This window comes from Camponotus vicinus, unplaced genomic scaffold, assembly GCF_025532165.1.
Source record: "Camponotus vicinus isolate PSW18456_S1 unplaced genomic scaffold, iyCamVici1.0 SCAF_5, whole genome shotgun sequence".
In the NCBI taxonomy this organism is placed as follows: Eukaryota; Metazoa; Arthropoda; class Insecta; order Hymenoptera; family Formicidae; genus Camponotus; species Camponotus vicinus.
Window position 1 is genome coordinate 16,701,776 of NW_028141977.1, and position 18,744 is coordinate 16,720,519.

An 18,744-nucleotide genomic window follows, 5' to 3' on the forward strand; every position below is an offset into this window, starting at 1 on the left:
ATAAATTAAAATACTTCCATAATTTAATATTCCGCTTATGTATATTTTATAGTATATAAAATATTTCGGCAATGAATTATAAATAACATTATGTTCGACTTTGACGACGTAAACAATAGCGTGCTATTGTTTGTACGTTACGGTTTTGCTATCATTTGTTCAGTGACATTCGAGCAGTAAAGTAATGATGGAAAATGCTTCGTATGTTAATTAATTGTTTAATAAATAATCGTTTAATTAATCTATAAATTGAAAAACTTCTACAATTTAATATTTTCATGTATATATTATAGTACGTAAAATATTTCGGCAACGAATTATCAATAACACGGTGTTCGACTTTTGACAATATAAACAATAGCACGCTATTATTAATATGTTACGGCTTTGTTATCATTCGCACGGTGATACTCGAGCAATAAAGTGGTACGAAACGCTTCGCATATTATCGAATTTCTTTCTAAATACGATTACGATTAATATCGAAACAATTTGATATAATTATTAATAATTAAAAATTAATTAACTTATGAAAAACGACATAAAATTGTATCGCAGCGATAAATCCTTATCGAATCGTAATCATTAATTACTGCGAATAACAATTGAAACAAAGGATACATAAAAGGGGATAAAAGAATTAATTTTGTTATAATCTTTCGATTATTAATGCTTATTATAATAATTTCTCTAACGATACTTATTAAAATTAAATATATTTCGATCAATTTTAAATTTTCTTAATCGGCAATCACTCATAGAATATTTCAACGGCGAATTATAACAATAACATAGTATAAGTCGGCCTTGGCGATATAAACAGTATCGCGATAATGTTTATGATACGATCATTCGCACAGTATCCTTGAACAATAAAGTAGTGACGTTTCATATATTATCAAATTCTTCCTTTCCATAGTCAACCTTGGCGATATAAACAGTACCGCGGTAATGTTTCTGACTTACGATCATTCGCTCAGTGGCTCTCGAGCAGTGAGGTAGTGATGTGAGACGTTCCATATATTATCAAATTCTTTCTCTAATGACAATTGCAAGTGCAACGAGAAACTTTTCGTGAGTGAGTGTAAGTGCAACGAGGAGTTCAATCGAGTGTAACGAGGATTGAAGTGCCACGAGGAAAAAGCGAAGAAAGCAAAAGAAAAAAGGAGATCTTGGAAATGGATGGATCAATAAGATATGATGTAAGTCATTAATATTTTAATTATTTATTACATTAATTATTTATTATATTGTTGCGTCCCCGCGTCCCATCCCCTTGGATGTATTCGTCACCCGTTGAATTCTTTCGGCGGGAAGTACGTCGACGGAACAAGATTGTTTCCGCGCGCGTTGTCAAGATGTTATAAACAACGACTGTCAGAGAGTCTGAGCCCAGCTGTCAAACTGTGCGGACGCGCGTCTATCTGTGATCCGTTTTACGATTATTCTGAATTCTTGTATGTTACTCGTGGTTTATTAAAGTTCTTATACCTTAATCCGCGTTATTATTTATATTTTCGATTGTGTCGCGCGCGTTTGATATATATCGTTCCGCGAACGCAACAATATATAAATTATTTATCAATAGTATATATTATTGTATAACAACGATGGTCAGCTGAGTCGAAGAATAGCTGTCAAGCTATCTGGACGCGTTTTACATTACGGGTCGTTATCGCGAAATTTCCCCTGTTATTATTTGTTGTTTGTGTATTCTGTGTTTCTAATTAAAGTTCTTAATTTCCGTTAAAAGTGTCTTATCTTATACGCGGTCCGCGAGTGCCTCATTGTGTTGAACGCGCTTCGATATCTCGAAGTCGCCGCCGCGGACGTAACAATATTCAAAATATACATATTTCTCGTTTCGTTTTATTTCTTTGATTGTGATTCAATAGTGATTTTAAATTGTGTAAAATATATAATACATATACTTATAAAAAATATTCCATTTTATTTTAAAATAATTAAAACATTTATAAAATGTTTATTAATTAATATTTTCAGATACTTCTTATATTTTACAAAATATTTCATATTAATATATTTATTTAAATACTTCATATATAAAAAAATAGAAATTTTTTATTTATCATATTTTTAAAAGTTTATATTTTAGAAATATAAATTATTTTGTAATTACGCAATTTATAACATTAAAATATATCTATTTAAAAGTAAAAATGTAAAAATTAATTCCGCGCAATAATTAGTTTTAAAATCAATTATTTTGAACATTGCTTTATATAATAGATTTTCTTTTATCTTTTATATTTTTATTTATCGTTTATATTTGCGAATTAAAATTTATATAGTATATTACAAAATAAATTATATATTATATTATATATAAAATTTTTTATAAAATATAACCCTCCCATGGGGTACACCTTGTCGCGGTGGGAGGGCTTAGTACTTGGATGGTGCCTTGAGGTTTATCTTAAATTTTTCTATTTATGATAAATCTTAAGGTGCCTGAATGGGAAGCTAAGTACCTTTTCGCGTCGTCGGTGCCGCCAATGTGCCGCGAACAGCAAGCGCTTCGTTACCGCGTTTTCGCGTTGTAATATTCTCGCGTCATCGCGTTTTCGCGGAACTTTTGGACTTTTTCATATAAAATCCCAATTTCATTTATTGTCACGAGTCTCTACTTCCGATGCCAACTAACTGGGATGTTTCGAGTTTGCACACGTTGCTATACAACGTACACTCGCGCTTCGTGCTTCGCCAAGTGATTCGGCCTGAATTAGTTAGAACTCGATCGATTGCTCGGAATGGTCTTTAATGGGTCCCTTCTCTTTGCTCGTCTACAGCCACACGCACTGCGTGTGTTAACCCTGTCGAGGAGTCGAGTGGATTCCCCTAGGCACGATTTTCGCTCGGTAAAAGGGGTTGCCTCCCCATTTTCTAAATTGCTAAATGTTAGTATTTAAAAAATGTGGGTATCCTCTTCTTTTGCCGTCTACTAGCCTGGTGTAGCATATAGCAACCGCGGGAGGCATAATATGTCCGGGCGGAGCACCTGAAATCGTGCTTAGCGGTTCCAGGTTCGATACGAGATAGGATAATTATGCGCGAAAAAGAGTTGGTGAACTTCATTTTCCTCTATTTCCGTCAATCGTTTCGTCTTCTTTCCGGTTTGGGCTTAGTCCTTGCTCGTTGTATCGTTGCATTCCCGACCTATTGACTCGAAGCTGATTCTCGTAAGTGAAATGGGATTTTCGCTCGTACCGAAACCGGGAGTGCCGTTCAAAGTATATACATATTAAGTATGTACATCGGGCGATCAAATAGAAAATTTTTTATCGTACCGAAATAGTGCGGGAACCGTTTAGTATCGCGCGTAAAAAGCGAAAATAGCGATATAAAAATATCGCTCGTGAGTGCGGGAGTGCCGTTAAGTATCGCGCGCCTAAGACTGAGAGGAGGGGGAGGCCTAGGAGAGGCTTCAGGCTCCGGCAGAGCAACCTTCTGGTAAGCAATTTATTTATTTGTAATTATATATTAAATATTAAATATATTTATTATAATTTAAATTAAACAGTTAATCGCAACAATTAATTTGATGTTTTTATTTATATTTTTTTATTTATATTTAAATAAGAGAGAATTAAAGAAAAAGATTTTTAAATTAAAGCTATAATCTTGTAAAGGTGTAAGCTTTTATAAAGTTATAAGAGAATTATTGGTAATGTTTTTTAAAATTTATAGAATTATTTTATTAATATGCTATTATTATATGCATCGAATATAAAATTCAATGTATACAATAATTTTTGAAATATTAATTATTTTGAACGCTGCTACATTGGAATCTTCTTTTGTATGTTATAGATTGATGCAACAACCCTGATGATCTGAGAGGAGGAGCAGGCCTAGGAAAGGCATCCTGCACCGGCGGAACAACCTGATGGTGAATATTATTATTTATATATTAATTGTTATAAATCGTTAACTTATAAACGAACAAATAAACTTATAAACGAACTTATAAACGAACAAATTCGATCTTATTATTTAAATGAATTAAAGAGAAAGATTTTTATAAAAGTCATATAAAATTTTCTATTTAAAAACAGTTTCAAAAATTTATAAAATTTTTCCATGCGTGTTTATCTGCTTATTATTTTACACATCGGATATAAAATTCCGCGCGATAAAAATTTTTTTAAATATTAATTGCATTTTGTGAGCATTATTATAAATGAATTTTATATTTGTATGTTACAGACAACTAGCTTCGATAACAACAACTCCGCTGTTGCGCATCAGTGCCGGTGAGTGAAAAGAAACTTTTATTTAACTTTAAGGTAACGGATTCGTAGAGATTGCAGATGTAGATTGTAGATTGTAGATAAATCCGTTGCCTTAAAATGGATGAGCTAGGATGGATTAAATTAAATAAATTAAATAAAATAATTTAATTTAATTAATTAAATTAAATAATTTTAATAAGTTATTTCGAACTTATGCTTTACATCTATTGCGAAAATATATTGAAATATTAATTAAAAAAAGAAGAGATCAAGAAAAGATTTTTTTGTAAAGATTTCGTCTAATTTATTAAATAAAGGACACCCATTAACAATTATTAATTTTATCAATTTTTGATGCTAATTTATTCTTATAATACGCACTTATTTTCTAATTGCTCATAGCTCATCCATCGTAGAATTTGTTTGTAGATATTGTTTTTAAACTTTACTTTAACTTAATATAAAGTCAAATGATTAATTAATTAAATAATTTGTAATATGATAAATACACACATTAATTTTATATTTTATTATAAAATATAATTTATAGAAATTTGTAGTAATTTGGCTTTATTTCAGTTAAAATAAAGTTATATTCAATATTTAACGAACGATCATGAAATCGAACGATCGTTACTAAATGAGCGTAAATATTTCACGCTCTTTTACCGGTAATTATCCGGCAAAAGAAGGAGTAATTATCTCCTTCTTCGATCTCTGATTAGAGATCGAGAAAGAAAGTGGCCAGGATCAACGAAAGGTAGGTTCAACTGGCCTGAAGAGTACGGTTAGGGTACGCGGTTAGGGCACGCGGTTAGGGCACGTGACTAAAATATATAGATGATTAGGTGAGGTGATGATTAGAGATAGGTTCCTCAAATTTCGAATAATTTTAGTTAATCAGGAAGTAGGGTTGTTAAGGCTATTCAGTAAAATCATTAGAATTCTTCTATTAATATTAGGGTTGTTAGGGCTCTTAAGATCATTAGAATTCTGTAATAGTAGGATTGTTAGAGCTATTAAAATTATTAGAATCCTTTAATAATAGGGTTGTGAGGGCTATTAAGTAAGATTCATTCTTTCTTTTAATATTCCAATAATCCTAGGGGTAAATTAAAATTATTTATTATTAAGTTGAATTTATTTTTAAAAACGTAAAAATAAATATAACATTTTTTAAAAATAAAAATGTTTTAAAAGTGAAATTTAAATTATCAAAATTATCTTCAGAAATATTAAAGAAATTGCATAATTATTAACGTTTAAGAAATCTTAACACGTTATATTTTATTTTAAAACCTAAAAATATATGTGTATTAAATCAAATATAATTTTAAATCCAAATGTTAATGCTATCAATATCAAATTATTATATCAATGTTATTCAATATTTGAATAAATCGAATATTATTATTTGATATTGATAGCATCATAAATTTGTAAATTGTAAATTGTAAATTATAAATAGTTATAATTGTATTTTAATTATAATCTAACATTGATATTTTAATTGTAAAATACAATACAATTATAACTATAATTATATTATATGAAATTGTATTTACGATTGTAAATTCTTATGTAAATTACACGAAAAATTATCGAAAATATACGTATAATGATTACATATTAGTAATTAACATAATAGTAATTCATTAAATTAAAGTATTTGTTTCTGAAGTATATATTTTTGTAATATTCATAAAAGAGTAACTGTTTGTATTTTCATGTCAAAGAGTCATTAATAAATTTGGAAAATTTTTATATAAAATGTAAAAATTCGATGCTAAATTAATGATTAAATATAAGCATTATAAAATTTGACGGACGCCTTCGTTACAGAATCGCGAGTCAATTATTATAAATTTAATGATATGCTTTCCGTTAGCTTTATTTATTTATGAATTCCATATCGCGCGGAACTGAATATTCTTAAAATAAATTATTAAATTATGGTTGGGAAAATACCGTGTTCTTTCCGCGTTCTCTTCGCGTCCTTATACAAGATTATCATTTTAACAAAAGAATTTTATCGCTATCCCTCTCGTCAGATAATATTCCTAAATATTGCTAATTAAATATAAAGAAATGTCGAATAAGAGAGTGAAGATTCGATATGATAAGTCAACGATTAAATATTAACTTTACAAAATTTAACGATCACCTTCGATATTATAGAATCGCGAGTTAATTATTATGAATTTAATAATTTGTTTTTTCAGTTATATTTGTATTTACGAATTTTATATCGGAAAATATTCATAAATAAATTAATAAATTATGGTTGCGAAATCACCGTGTTTTTCCCACGTTCTTTTCGCGTTCTTAGACGAGATTGTCGTTTTAATAAAAGAGTTATCATTGTTCCTTCCGTTAAATAAACGTTAATGAAAGTTGCGTGGCTCGTACCGCCGAGGAGTCGAAACGATTCTCATCATGAAGAATTATTTCTCATCGGTTCTTGTGAGATCCATTCGCGACGTCTAGTTCGGTGTCCTGTTAAAAATTGGGAATTTTTATTGTAAGATTGAAGGAACTAATCCCAGGTTTTCCTGGCAATTTCCGAAAGCAATGATTTTGATAGTAATTCAACGACAAACGCCATACGCTTCTTTAAAGTCGAATTAATTTAAATAATATATATTTAGATGAGAGAAATGTATCTTTTCTTTTCTTCGTTAAAAATGTTCTATCATTATTAGGATTGATATTATTATTGTCTAATGCCAGAAAGATTTAATAGTAGATTAAATATGGATATAGCGTTGTGTATAAATTTTTATTTTTCAAATAATTTCATATTGTGATTAATTTTTATTAATTTTTGATTTTTTGATAAAAATGATTACGAACGAATATATTTTTAATTAATATAATTTGTCTCTCTTTTGAAAAATTATTTCTAGGTACTGGGGATATTAACATTAATTTTTAGTTTCTTTTAAGAAACTATTTGCAGATATTGGACATCCATCGCCATTTTGAAATATTAGTTTTTTAGATATATACCATTTTATACATATGTATAATAAAATACATGCACAAATTCACGTATCCAAAATATTTTTATAATTTTTATTAATGTTATATATTATATATACGCGAAATTATACATGAATGTTACATAAAATGTGCGAATACTTGAAAATTTCGAGACAAATCGAATAGGTACCTCTATATCAGTAAGATATTGATTAAAAGAAAAAAAAATTATTAGTTTAAACGTTATAAGAATAAGAATCTAGAGAATTAATCTAGAATTAATTATTTAAAATTATTTTATTTATTTTATTTTGCACACTATTCGAATTGAAATTTTTTAAATCTTTTTGATATCGAGTTCGATTCGTCTCGCGCGCGCGAACGGTACCCCAAATTATTGTGTTCGCACATTTAACACAAACTCCAATGATGCATGTATTTTATTATTTATAAATATAATCGTTCGTAATCACATTTTTATAAAAAAATCGTTATATCCATTTAATTTTCAATAAAGAAATATATTTCTTAATAATGAAAGAACATGTTTTCTGACGTGCATATCAATTTCGTGAATTGAAGACAATGACGAGGGATAATTGTTTCGTCGTTGATATATTACTGAAATCATTGCTATCGGGAATAGTCTGGAAGATCCAGGATTCGTTCCCTCCTACAGTGAAGTTCCCGACGTTCAATGGATCACTTAATTTTTCTACGCAGATTGATCTTGCGAAATTTGATGTAGAAACAAGATGTTAATCGTTCTCCATTTTTAAGATCGCTCTTCTTTTTATCGGATATTTTGATCGGTATGTCACTCGCGTATCTGATGGCTTCGATTATTATATTATAAAAATTATGCGCAATCGAATATTTTGAATATTATCGATTTATTTATTCGTCGCGTTTTATCGCGAATTTTAAATCGCGATTTATCTTATAAAAATTCGGAAATAAATCGGTCGGTGAATTGTATATTCGCAAACATTACAGACCTCAAATGTTTGTCGAAATATCTTTGATTTTCTATATTTACGTGATAATAATTATATCGCGCTCGTGTCTATTGAGAGCTAGGATTATTATATTATAAAAATTATACGTATCGCGATCAAATATTCCACATATCGACTTATTTATTCGTTGCGTTTTCGCGTGAATTCAAATCGCGATTTCTCTTATAAAGATTTGCAAATGACTCGGACAGTGAGTACTATATTCGTAAACATTACAGACATCAAATTGTGTATTAAAATATCTTCGCATTTATGTGATAATAATTATATCGCGCGCGGTATAATAATGTCTATTATATATATATCTAGTGTAATTGAGGGCGCTTCGATTATTATATTATAAAAGATATACACACACATATCGCAATCGGATATTCCGAATATTATCGATTTATTTATTCGTCGCGTTTTCTCGGGAATTTTAAATCGCGATTTATCTTATAATTTAATATTATCTTATAATTTAATCGTTGACTTATACATCGAAGCTTTGTCTATCTTTCCACGTCTTTGAATATTGTCTTTAATAATCCGCGTAAAATGCACTAATAATATAAATATTTTTTTCTATAATTAAAAAACGGTCGATAACTTTATTAATGACTGTTTTAATCGCGATTGTTTATACTAGATAAATCTTATTAAATTCTATTATTACATCGATTATTAGAGGGACCTTGATAAAATCATTCAATTATCTATTAAACGTGGCGATAACGCGATTTTTTAATTATATTTTAAAGCTTATAAAGCTCATTTTATCTTATTTAGCTAATCATGCGCGAGATACGATATGTATTTTATTCTCAATCGCGAAATTCGTATAAAATCGCGTATTAATCACAAATAAATTGGACAGTGAATTTTATGTTCATAAACAATACGGACCACAAATGTTTATCAAAATATCTTCGTGTATCATCATTTGTGTGATAATAATTATGTCGCGCGCGTATTTATTGATGGTTTTGATTATCATATTATAAAAATTATACGTATATTTCTCGTAATCGAATATTCCGATTATTATCGATTTATTTATTCGCGTTTTCTCGCGAATTTTAAATCGCGATTTATTTTGCAATTTAATTGTTGATTTACATCGAAGCTTATTTTATTTTTTCGTATCAATAATTCTATTAATGACTCTTTTAATCACGATTATATATATTTACGTTACATAAGACTTATTAAATTCTATTATCGTATATCGATTATTAATGATAAATGTTGCGTAATTAATCATCGCTAATCAGGTTTGTCTGGACTATATAAAAATTTTTAGTAAATTTCATATTATACGTATATTTTGGACATTTTCGCGTAATAAATTATTCCATGTAATAAATAAAAATTATTTTGTATTAAGTTTCAAATTATATTTTACATTCACTTTTGTATTAAACCCTATATTGAAAGAAAATAAAAATAAAATTAAAAAAAAATTTTTTGCTCCTCGTATCTCCATCTTAACAGAGGCATTTGCCGGGTGAGGAGGTTTGAGTATTCTAATGAACCTAAGAGCTATGCCGGCGGTAACGTATAATACGCCGATATTCATATAGACTATTTTTATATTTAAAATAATCTTAAGTATGATCTTAGATCGCGTCTTGAGATTCCGCTCAGTTAGTAAAATAGTTGTATTTTCCAACTTACTTAAGACGATCTTAAATATAAGAGTGAATTATGAATGCCGGCCGTAGTTAGATAGGGTTACCCATGCCGGACAGGTCGAAGGGAAAGAGTCAGACTAAGAGAGATATCAAAATTATATATATATATATATATATATATATATATATATATATATGTTATATTAATTATATTAATATTTTTGAATAAAATGAAAGAAAAAGAGACAGTAATTGAGAAAATAGAAAAAAGGCAACTACAGTGATTTGAATATCTCAAACCCTCTCTCCTCCTCTCTCTCTCTCTCTCTCTCTCTCTCTCTCTCTCTCTCTCTCTCTGAGTGATTTGAATATCTCTACCCGAGAGAACAAATGTTCATAGAAAATATTTCGATGGACTCCATAGGAAGGAATAAGCATAACAAAAATGATGGTAATCCTTATGATTTTAACACAAAGGAATACAATAAACCATAATAATCCAAGAACTCGAAGAAGAGAATATATTGGATAGAAATGCATAGTGATTGGAAATGATTAGAAACTAAAAGACAGTATGAATACAACCTATTTATTAATAGTAATACTATTTTGTAATTATATTAATTTTATAATTTAGTACATTGTATTATATAAAGTATTAAGCATAAAAATATTATGCTGGTATAAAAATTATAATAAAAATATATAAATAATGTTGGCTATGTTAAAATGGAACATATGAATTCTTTATACTTTATATAAAGGAAGAGACATTTAAAATATTTTATAACATCTATTTCATTTTTCGAATCTTAATTATAAAAACTTTAGAAGAATCAGTGATTAATTTGACAAATTCTATACATGTATTAATAATTAAATTTTTAAATAATTAAAAAAATGATTAATAAATATCAAAGATCAGTTTACTGCTAATTAAGATTTATAGAAATCTTAATTTAAAAATGTTTTTATTCCACTGCAGGCATTTTGTGTTTTGTAAATAAAAATATATAAATATGGCAATGAATATAGAAAAATATTTATTTCATCTTTGAACATTACATTAGAAGATTACAGTATCTTTCGCTATTGAATAATTTATTTACTATCAATTTATATACATAAGTGTCTTGTTATACTCTGGTGCTACCGGCATTTCGTGCACATAGCACGGAACGAAACCAGAAATTGTGCACATTATATATTACCCTCTGAGAACATTCATGGACATTGACTTTGTAGTTCATGTCCACGTTTTCAATGTCCATAGAGGGAGTATCGCTTTCAGGGATCACCTAAAAACAGGCCATGACATCTCTCAGTCTTCTCTCTGATGAAACCTAACTTAACATTGCCAACCAATCACATCATATACAGTTATGTTAGACATGTGATTGGTCAGTTCTTTATGTCGTACAGTGCAAATTGTACACGCTCCATATACGAATTAGAATAAATCAAAATCGGAATTTATACTTATGATTGTGATCAAAAAAGAAAAGCTTTAAAGAAATTAAGTGTACCATTTTTTTAATTCTTTACATATGTAATCTTAGGTGCGTAAAGTACTTAAAATATAAAAAAATGTCATATTTTATTCTACATCGTGTACAATAGTTATGCCACGAATTCAAAAATTATAGATATCAGATATTTATATTGTGTGTATATATAATTTAATTATATTAAAATTTTTGCGCATCCATGTATATATTAGACTGTAAAATATTTATATAAATTTAATTCCGTTTTACCTATAAAGCATTAAATTACGAAAAATATTTCTATTGAAATGTATTTGCGTTCGTGCATTTTACTCCTTTTACTTTCTTAAGAATAATTTGTATAATCTCTCTTTTCCTATCTTGCATTAATAATTAATAAACAAACGATGAAGAACTTCCATGTCTTTTTGCAGTTGTAAGTATAACATAGTCTTATGCGCGTACAAATATTTGCTCAAGCAATCAGTTTTCACTTGATGATATCGATATATAATACAAATATAATTAAAGGACATTCACTTTATTATATATCAGTTTATAGGTTCATTTCAGCCATAAATATTATTTATATGATATACAAATACACAAGATGAGATAGACACACGATAGTCTATTTCTTCAAAAAAAAAGAAACAAAAAATTCATTTACATTTGCATAATATTTACAAAATTTTTTAATAACTAGTTTTCGGAAATTCGAGAAGATTCTGTAGTAGCACAAGCTGCGTCCTAAATACGTGAGCAGATAAAATTAATGTTAATACAATCAGAAATTGATAGCTATAACGTGCGTCCTAAGTGCTTACGTGATTTATTTTATTTACTCAAATTTTCGAAAACTATTACTAACACTTGTTTTGTAAATTTATGTTTAATGATGACAGTAGAATATGATATCGCAATATTTTTAATCATTTTTTGTAAAGACACGATACAAAAGTTCTCACAATATAACATTTCAATTTAATATCTGGCATTGATAAGTGCATGGAAGTTTATACAATAACGAGTGTTTACAAAGAATTTTATTGACAAATGTAAAAAAAATCTTCCATATAAGAGTTGATCATTGTCTTTTATCAAGAAGAATAATGTAAAAGTATAAAAAAGAAAAAATATTGCTAGAGCCCTTAAAAAGCTCTATGAAAGGAGTTAAGAGAGGTAATCGATTTACAAAACTTCGATTTTAAATCAGGAAATCTGGTCTTTATTTCCAAAAATATGTCGCCCTCATCTGGACTGTCCAAAACTGCCTGCAAATACAAATAAAAGAAAACTGTGAGAACTTTTTCAGCGCATAAACAGCAAAATTTATTCCCAACACAAAGTCTTTTTCGGAATTTCAGAATCTTATTTGTACACAGTTTGTTTAGGGTTTTCATTGTAAAATTGAATAAAATTTGATAAAGTAAAGATCGAATAACAAAGATTACACTCTCTTAAAAGATCAAACACTTTATTTAATATGAATAAGGTGTGTATTTGTGTGTATGCCTGGGATTTTAGATATACAAAAATTCATGTTGCCTAAACTTGAATATATGTCTTCTTCGACAACGCTTGTGATTAAAATATCCCCTCCAATACCCAACTAAGCCTCTGCTTAGACAAACAAGTTGTAGTCGTGGTGATAGAAGCATTGAATATGGATTATTAAACATAACAGACTTAATCATCCAGTTAGAAATATCTTGAGGGAAAATAGGCGAGATAAGAAGTCTTAAAAAATAAGATTTCAAAATTTCTACAATGACCATTGAACTTGCGACGGGATAAGAGTACGAACGCATGCTAGGTAATATAAAACCTGTTGCAATAATAGCGATAAAATATAATTGGACTGCACGATGCTGCATTTTTCGCACTTTCATTCTATTTTCCACTTTATGGTGTAATATTTCAATCATAATAATATAGTAATACTATATTATATTAGTTAGAAATTAAAATAAAAAATAATCTTGATAGCAATCAATGCCAATAATATAGCAATGATAATATGATATAATATTTATAGTAATATTTATAGTAATATTTATAGTAATATTTTATAGTAATATTACTATAGAGCGGTAACGATAGAGATAATAATAATAGTAGTAATAATAGCAGCAGAGTAGCAGCGATATCGATAGCAACAGTAGTGCTAATTACACTAATAGTAATAATAGTCGTACTACTAACTCCTGCAGCGCAACAGATAACTATTTCCGTAACCTACTATTATAATTCAAAATGAATATGAAAACGTTGGAATATTTTGGTTTAGATCGCGTTTACATAAGCGATATAGTTCACCACCGCACTCATATATACTCACACACCATGAGAGATCGATCAGCTGAGAGCTTCTGTCACTTACTTTTTATTATTATTTTTTTATTATAATGGATTATAGCCAATAGTCGGACTTAGATCAAATCAGCGACATTCATTGGCATTTCATCAATATGCGTATTGTAGAATTGCTCGATATCTTTCAAGGTTCGTTTATCTTCCTCTGTCACGAAATTAATGGCCACGCCTTTACGACCAAATCGACCGCCACGACCAATTCTGTAAATAAAGAAAAATATATTAAATATCTATAAATTTTTAGATGTATATATTAAAAAATATATATATATGGAAAAAATTAACTTGTACACACATACACGCACGCACACGCACACACACATTTGCAATATTACGAAATTCTGATAATGTATATGGAGGTATATAAAAGTATTGAATAAATTATATTTTTTTACATATACGGATTATATTGTTGATAACTCTTTAAACTTTAAATATTTGTTACTTGAGGATATAATATTTAATTTCAAAATCATAGTTGATTATTGATATATAGTGAAATTGTTTTAAATTAAAAAAAGTTGCAGATATAAAATTTTTATTTCCTTTATATATCTTTTTATATGCTTTATAATTCTTGCTATCTTTTTTTATAATTAGAAGTTTTTAATTTTATGCTCACAAATAAATCATGAACTATTGCATTAATTTCAGCATCATAATTAAAAATTAATTATTATTAAACTTACCTATGGATATAATTTTCTCGATTTGAGGGTAAATCATAATTAATGACGAGCGAGACTTGCTGTACATCAATACCACGTGCCAAAAGATCAGTAGTAATCAAAACTCTGGATGATCCAGTTCGGAATTGCCTCATAATAAGATCGCGCTCCTTCTGCTCCATATCTCCATGCATAGCCGAAACAGTAAAGTCACGTTTATGCATGCTTTCCGTTAACCAATCTACTTTACGCCGTGTATTGCAGAAAATAACAGCCTGGGTGATGCTCAGTGTGTCATATAAATCGCAGAGAGTCTCCAATTTCCAATCTTCACGTTCAACATAAACGAAAAATTGTTTGATACCCTCTAATGTCAGTTCTTCTTTCTTAACCAAAATACGAATAGGATTTCGCATAAAGCATTTGGATACATCCAACACGTCAGATGGCATTGTTGCAGATAATAATATAACCTGAAAAAGAAAATTATAATTGCATTAGAAATACAATGTCTAAATTCTTTCGTAAAAAACCATATATGGTTACAGTGATGATCAATATTTTGTTTGATGAAAGAAATAAACTGCACTTATTGAAATGTTATATATAAATAACTATATGTGCAACATAATGGCATCATGCTGTAATAGGTAAATTGAAAATTTTTGCTGCTATCACAGAGATATTAAAAGTGACTAATTGTTTTTTTTAGGACATTATGATTATTATTAGGAGTGCTATGCCATAATAATTGTTTGCATTTAGGCCTATTATTTTCATACAAAAAAACACATTTGATGGTAAACAGCATATGTCAAATCTATAGTGTACATTTGTCAAAAAATGACACTATTACGACGCACCTGTATTTTATAATATATTTGTTAACTCGATTATTATAAGGTATACAGCAACTTTTTCGTCTTGTATGATTTGTGGATTTGTCCAAAAAAGATATTTTCTAATAATTAAAATAAAATTATCTATTAGACGGCAATTGTAATAAAAAATTTACAATGCTCTCTCAAAAATATTTAATATATATCTACCTGCACTTCATTAGGTAATAATTTGAATACATCGTGAATTTGATCCTTGAATCCTCGGGAAAGCATTTCATCCGCTTCATCCAGCACGAACAGTTTGATGCTATTTGCCCGAAGCGCTCGTCGACTGATCATGTCGTAAACTCTACCGGGCGTACCGACGACCACATGAACACCCTGATCCAACTTTCGCATATCTTCACGTACATTGGTACCGCCAATGCACGCATGACATTCAGCATGCATAAAATCTCCTAATGCGATAACAACCTTCTGGATCTAGAAAACAGAGTTAAAAGAACATTATATTAACATTTTCTCGTAATAAAAAATGATTACTTTGTCGAAGCAAACGTTTCCCTAATGAGACACTTACTTGTTGAGCTAACTCACGAGTCGGTGCAAGGATCAAGGCCTGGCATTCTTTAATACTAGTATCAATTTGTTGAAGTATTGATATCGAGAAAGTTGCAGTTTTCCCAGTACCTATGGATGAATTGAAAATATACAATATCATTAATATAAATTGTGTAATAAAATTTATACACAAACATTTACTCTTTTTTATTACTAATTATATTTAATTTTGCACTAAAATTTCTTACCAGACTGAGCCTGAGCAATAACATCGAGCCCCCTTATACATGGTAAGATGGCACGTTGTTGAATTGCAGATGGTTTTTCAAAGCCATAAGCGTATATACCACGTAATAGCTCTTCCTTTAAATTCATTTCATCAAAGTTTTCCACAACCTATTTAAATTAAAATATAATATCAGTAAAATTGGCAAATCATAATATTTCTAATATATACATAATATTATGACAACAATGTAATAATTATACACAATAAATTTATAAAATATAATTATTATATATCTACCAAGAAAATCCTTTATTTTATAAGAATTCTTGTACTACACAAAAATGAAGAATATATTGAAAAAATGCTTCAAATATAAAAAAATTACTAAATTATAATTATTAGAAATCTAAAGATTCTTTGAAATCTAAAACTTGAACCTCCCTAGTATAATTAATTCAATAGATAAATCAATGTGACAAAAAATCATTTAACAAGAATCCTTTATTAAATTTAATTGCCTCTATACTTTAGTATAACACATATGTAATAAATTTGTTGAAACTTTCTAAAAACTTTCTAAAAGCTTTTTTTATTTAAAGAAAATTCAAAATACTTTCAAAATACTTGAATCATATAAAGATATTTGTTTTTAAATAGAAATTCAAAAAGCATAAGATATACACTGGAAGTCTATAAGAATATAAGTTTTTAAAAATAAATTAAATAATGTAACATGTTTGTATATAGAATTAATTAATAAAGTACAACATTGACATTTGAAATAATTTTCTTATATATCCAAATTGATAAATATTTGAATTTGCAAAAATATTGCTGAACTAATGATTTCTTATTCTTACTAATAATATTAAATAATGGGCATAAATATACATGAATATAATGTATGCGTGTAACTTTGAACACCTTCAGATGCAAAAACTATTTATTTTATATCAATATACTAATTTAAACCATCAAATTTGTTCGATATATGATATATTGCTTCTTTCTCAAATATATAAGCAATGTTATTATCTAGAATATTATAATTATGAAATATCACGCAAACTCACAACATCCCAGTTGGACTCGATGATACCATCAGGATCCATTCCTGGTGGTCCATCGTACGTGGGTTGCTCGCTTTCACTAGGACCATTTTTCGAATCTCCTGGCCATTGATCATCGTTTCTGAAATACATAAAATAAGTAGAATTATAAGTAATTAGATTAATAAGTAGAAATATATTAATAAAATTATAAACTATATTAGATATCTAAACTGCGAGATAAATTGCAAAAGGTGCTCAATGTATGTACAATGTGTATATATATATATATATATATATATATATATATATATATATATATATATATATATATATATATAAAATCTGTATGTGTGTGTGTGTGTGTGTGTGTGTGTGTGTGTGTGTGTGTGTGTGTGTGTGTATAATTTCAGTTATATATTTTATTGCACAATATTATTTCTAAAATATATATAAAGAGAAGTAAATCTGAAAAAACTATAGTGCAAGAGGATATATATAGATGAACATGTATCACGTCGTTTTCTTATCTCTCGCCACGTGAGTACAATCAAAACTCGCGCAGTAGATTTATCAAATATTTTAATAAAAATATCGGTGTGTACGTCGGCACTTTCCATCGATGCAAAACTGATATCGCGGTTACGGCGATCGAGTGATGACAAATCACTTTAAATCCACGTGACCTTGAAAGCCGAACTTTTAAATCGATCTTGTGAAATATGCATCTCTCGATATTCCACCATGGCCATTTTTACATTTGTAAGCTAGCGGGCAAATTAGCCCGGATAAAAGGTGAATCCGTATCTCGAGGAAAGGCGCGATAAATTAACTCGTTCGACGAATGCTTTGACAGTGACTCACGCGAAAGCGTACTCGCATAACGAAACGGAAGACGTGTTGCTTCGCGCGAGCAACGGAAACGGTGCGTGAGACGTTGGGGTCGATTGATTTTTCGGCGCGAAAATCGCTAATATTCCATTATATAATCGCGGATGGGAAAACGTGCTCGAGCGGCGGGTCCTCGCGAGGCGAAGGACAGCCTTCTTCGCCCATGCTAACGGCATCGGGAGACGGCACGGCGTCGAATCGTCATCGTCGTCGCCGCCGTCGTTGTCGTCATCGTCGTCGTCGTCGCGCACGCGACTTGCTCCGAGATGGATTCGCGCGATCTCTGGAACCGCGGAATCGCCGCGAGGAGGTTAAGCGGCGAAAGCGCGACCGGGCGACATGTGGGCGCCCCGTGCCCGTTAATCTTCGCGACGGGCAATGTGATAAAAACGAATGCACGCCATGTTGTCAATCTCGTGTGCCCCATGCACACCGTCCGATCGCGGCACACTATTTTACGTTTGAACTCGCGAGAACGCCGATTTCGCGACGCGCAGGATCCGCGACGGCACCGTCGTCGCGGGAGTCGTCGAGCGCGCGAAAACGCGAGCCCGGTTCACGATTACGCTGGAATAAACGATCAACTTACCTTCGTTCTGCTGTATGCGACATGTTCACTCACAAGAACTCGACAGAAAGGAAGAATCTGAATGGCGTCACGAGATGTACTTCTGCTTCCGCCGCGGTAGGGCGCTGCTGTCGATGCACCGGAATTACGAGGATCCTTTGCCTTCGCGCGTTGCCGGCCTTTCTAACGACCGAGGCTGATTG

General features: G+C 29.8%; 1 protein-coding gene across 2 annotated transcripts; it reads right to left on the reverse strand.

Moving 5' to 3' along the window:
- Positions 1-12,562: 12,562 nt before the first annotated feature.
- Positions 12,563-18,726, reverse strand: Eif4a (eukaryotic translation initiation factor 4A). 2 transcript variants are annotated; one of them, XR_014439218.1, is made up of 8 exons: positions 18,563-18,726; positions 17,107-17,224; positions 16,053-16,200; positions 15,824-15,933; positions 15,451-15,726; positions 14,423-14,874; positions 13,699-13,934; positions 12,563-12,631 (listed from the first exon to the last, which is right to left on the reverse strand). XR_014439218.1 is itself a non-coding variant. In XM_083101328.1 (8 exons), exons 1-7 carry the CDS (start codon positions 18,583-18,585, stop codon positions 13,790-13,792), a joined length of 1,272 nt encoding a protein of 423 aa, XP_082957454.1. In that variant the 5' UTR covers positions 18,586-18,725; the 3' UTR covers positions 12,563-12,631; positions 13,741-13,789. The 2 variants fall into 2 exon arrangements, 1 of the variants encoding a protein (XP_082957454.1); XM_083101328.1 differs by having other exon boundaries at positions 13,741-13,934; positions 18,563-18,725.
- Between the last annotated feature and the right edge of the window lie 18 nt (positions 18,727-18,744).

Coding starts and splice junctions, on each gene's coding strand:
- Eif4a (XM_083101328.1), bottom strand. CDS start 18,585: ATGTCGCATACAGCAGAACGAAG. Junction 16,201..17,106: donor TCGAGTCCAACTGGGATGTT/GTGAGTTTGCGT, acceptor TAATTTAAATAG/GTTGTGGAAAACTTTGATGA. Junction 14,875..15,450: donor TATTACCTAATGAAGTGCAG/GTAGATATATAT, acceptor TTTCTTTTTCAG/GTTATATTATTATCTGCAAC.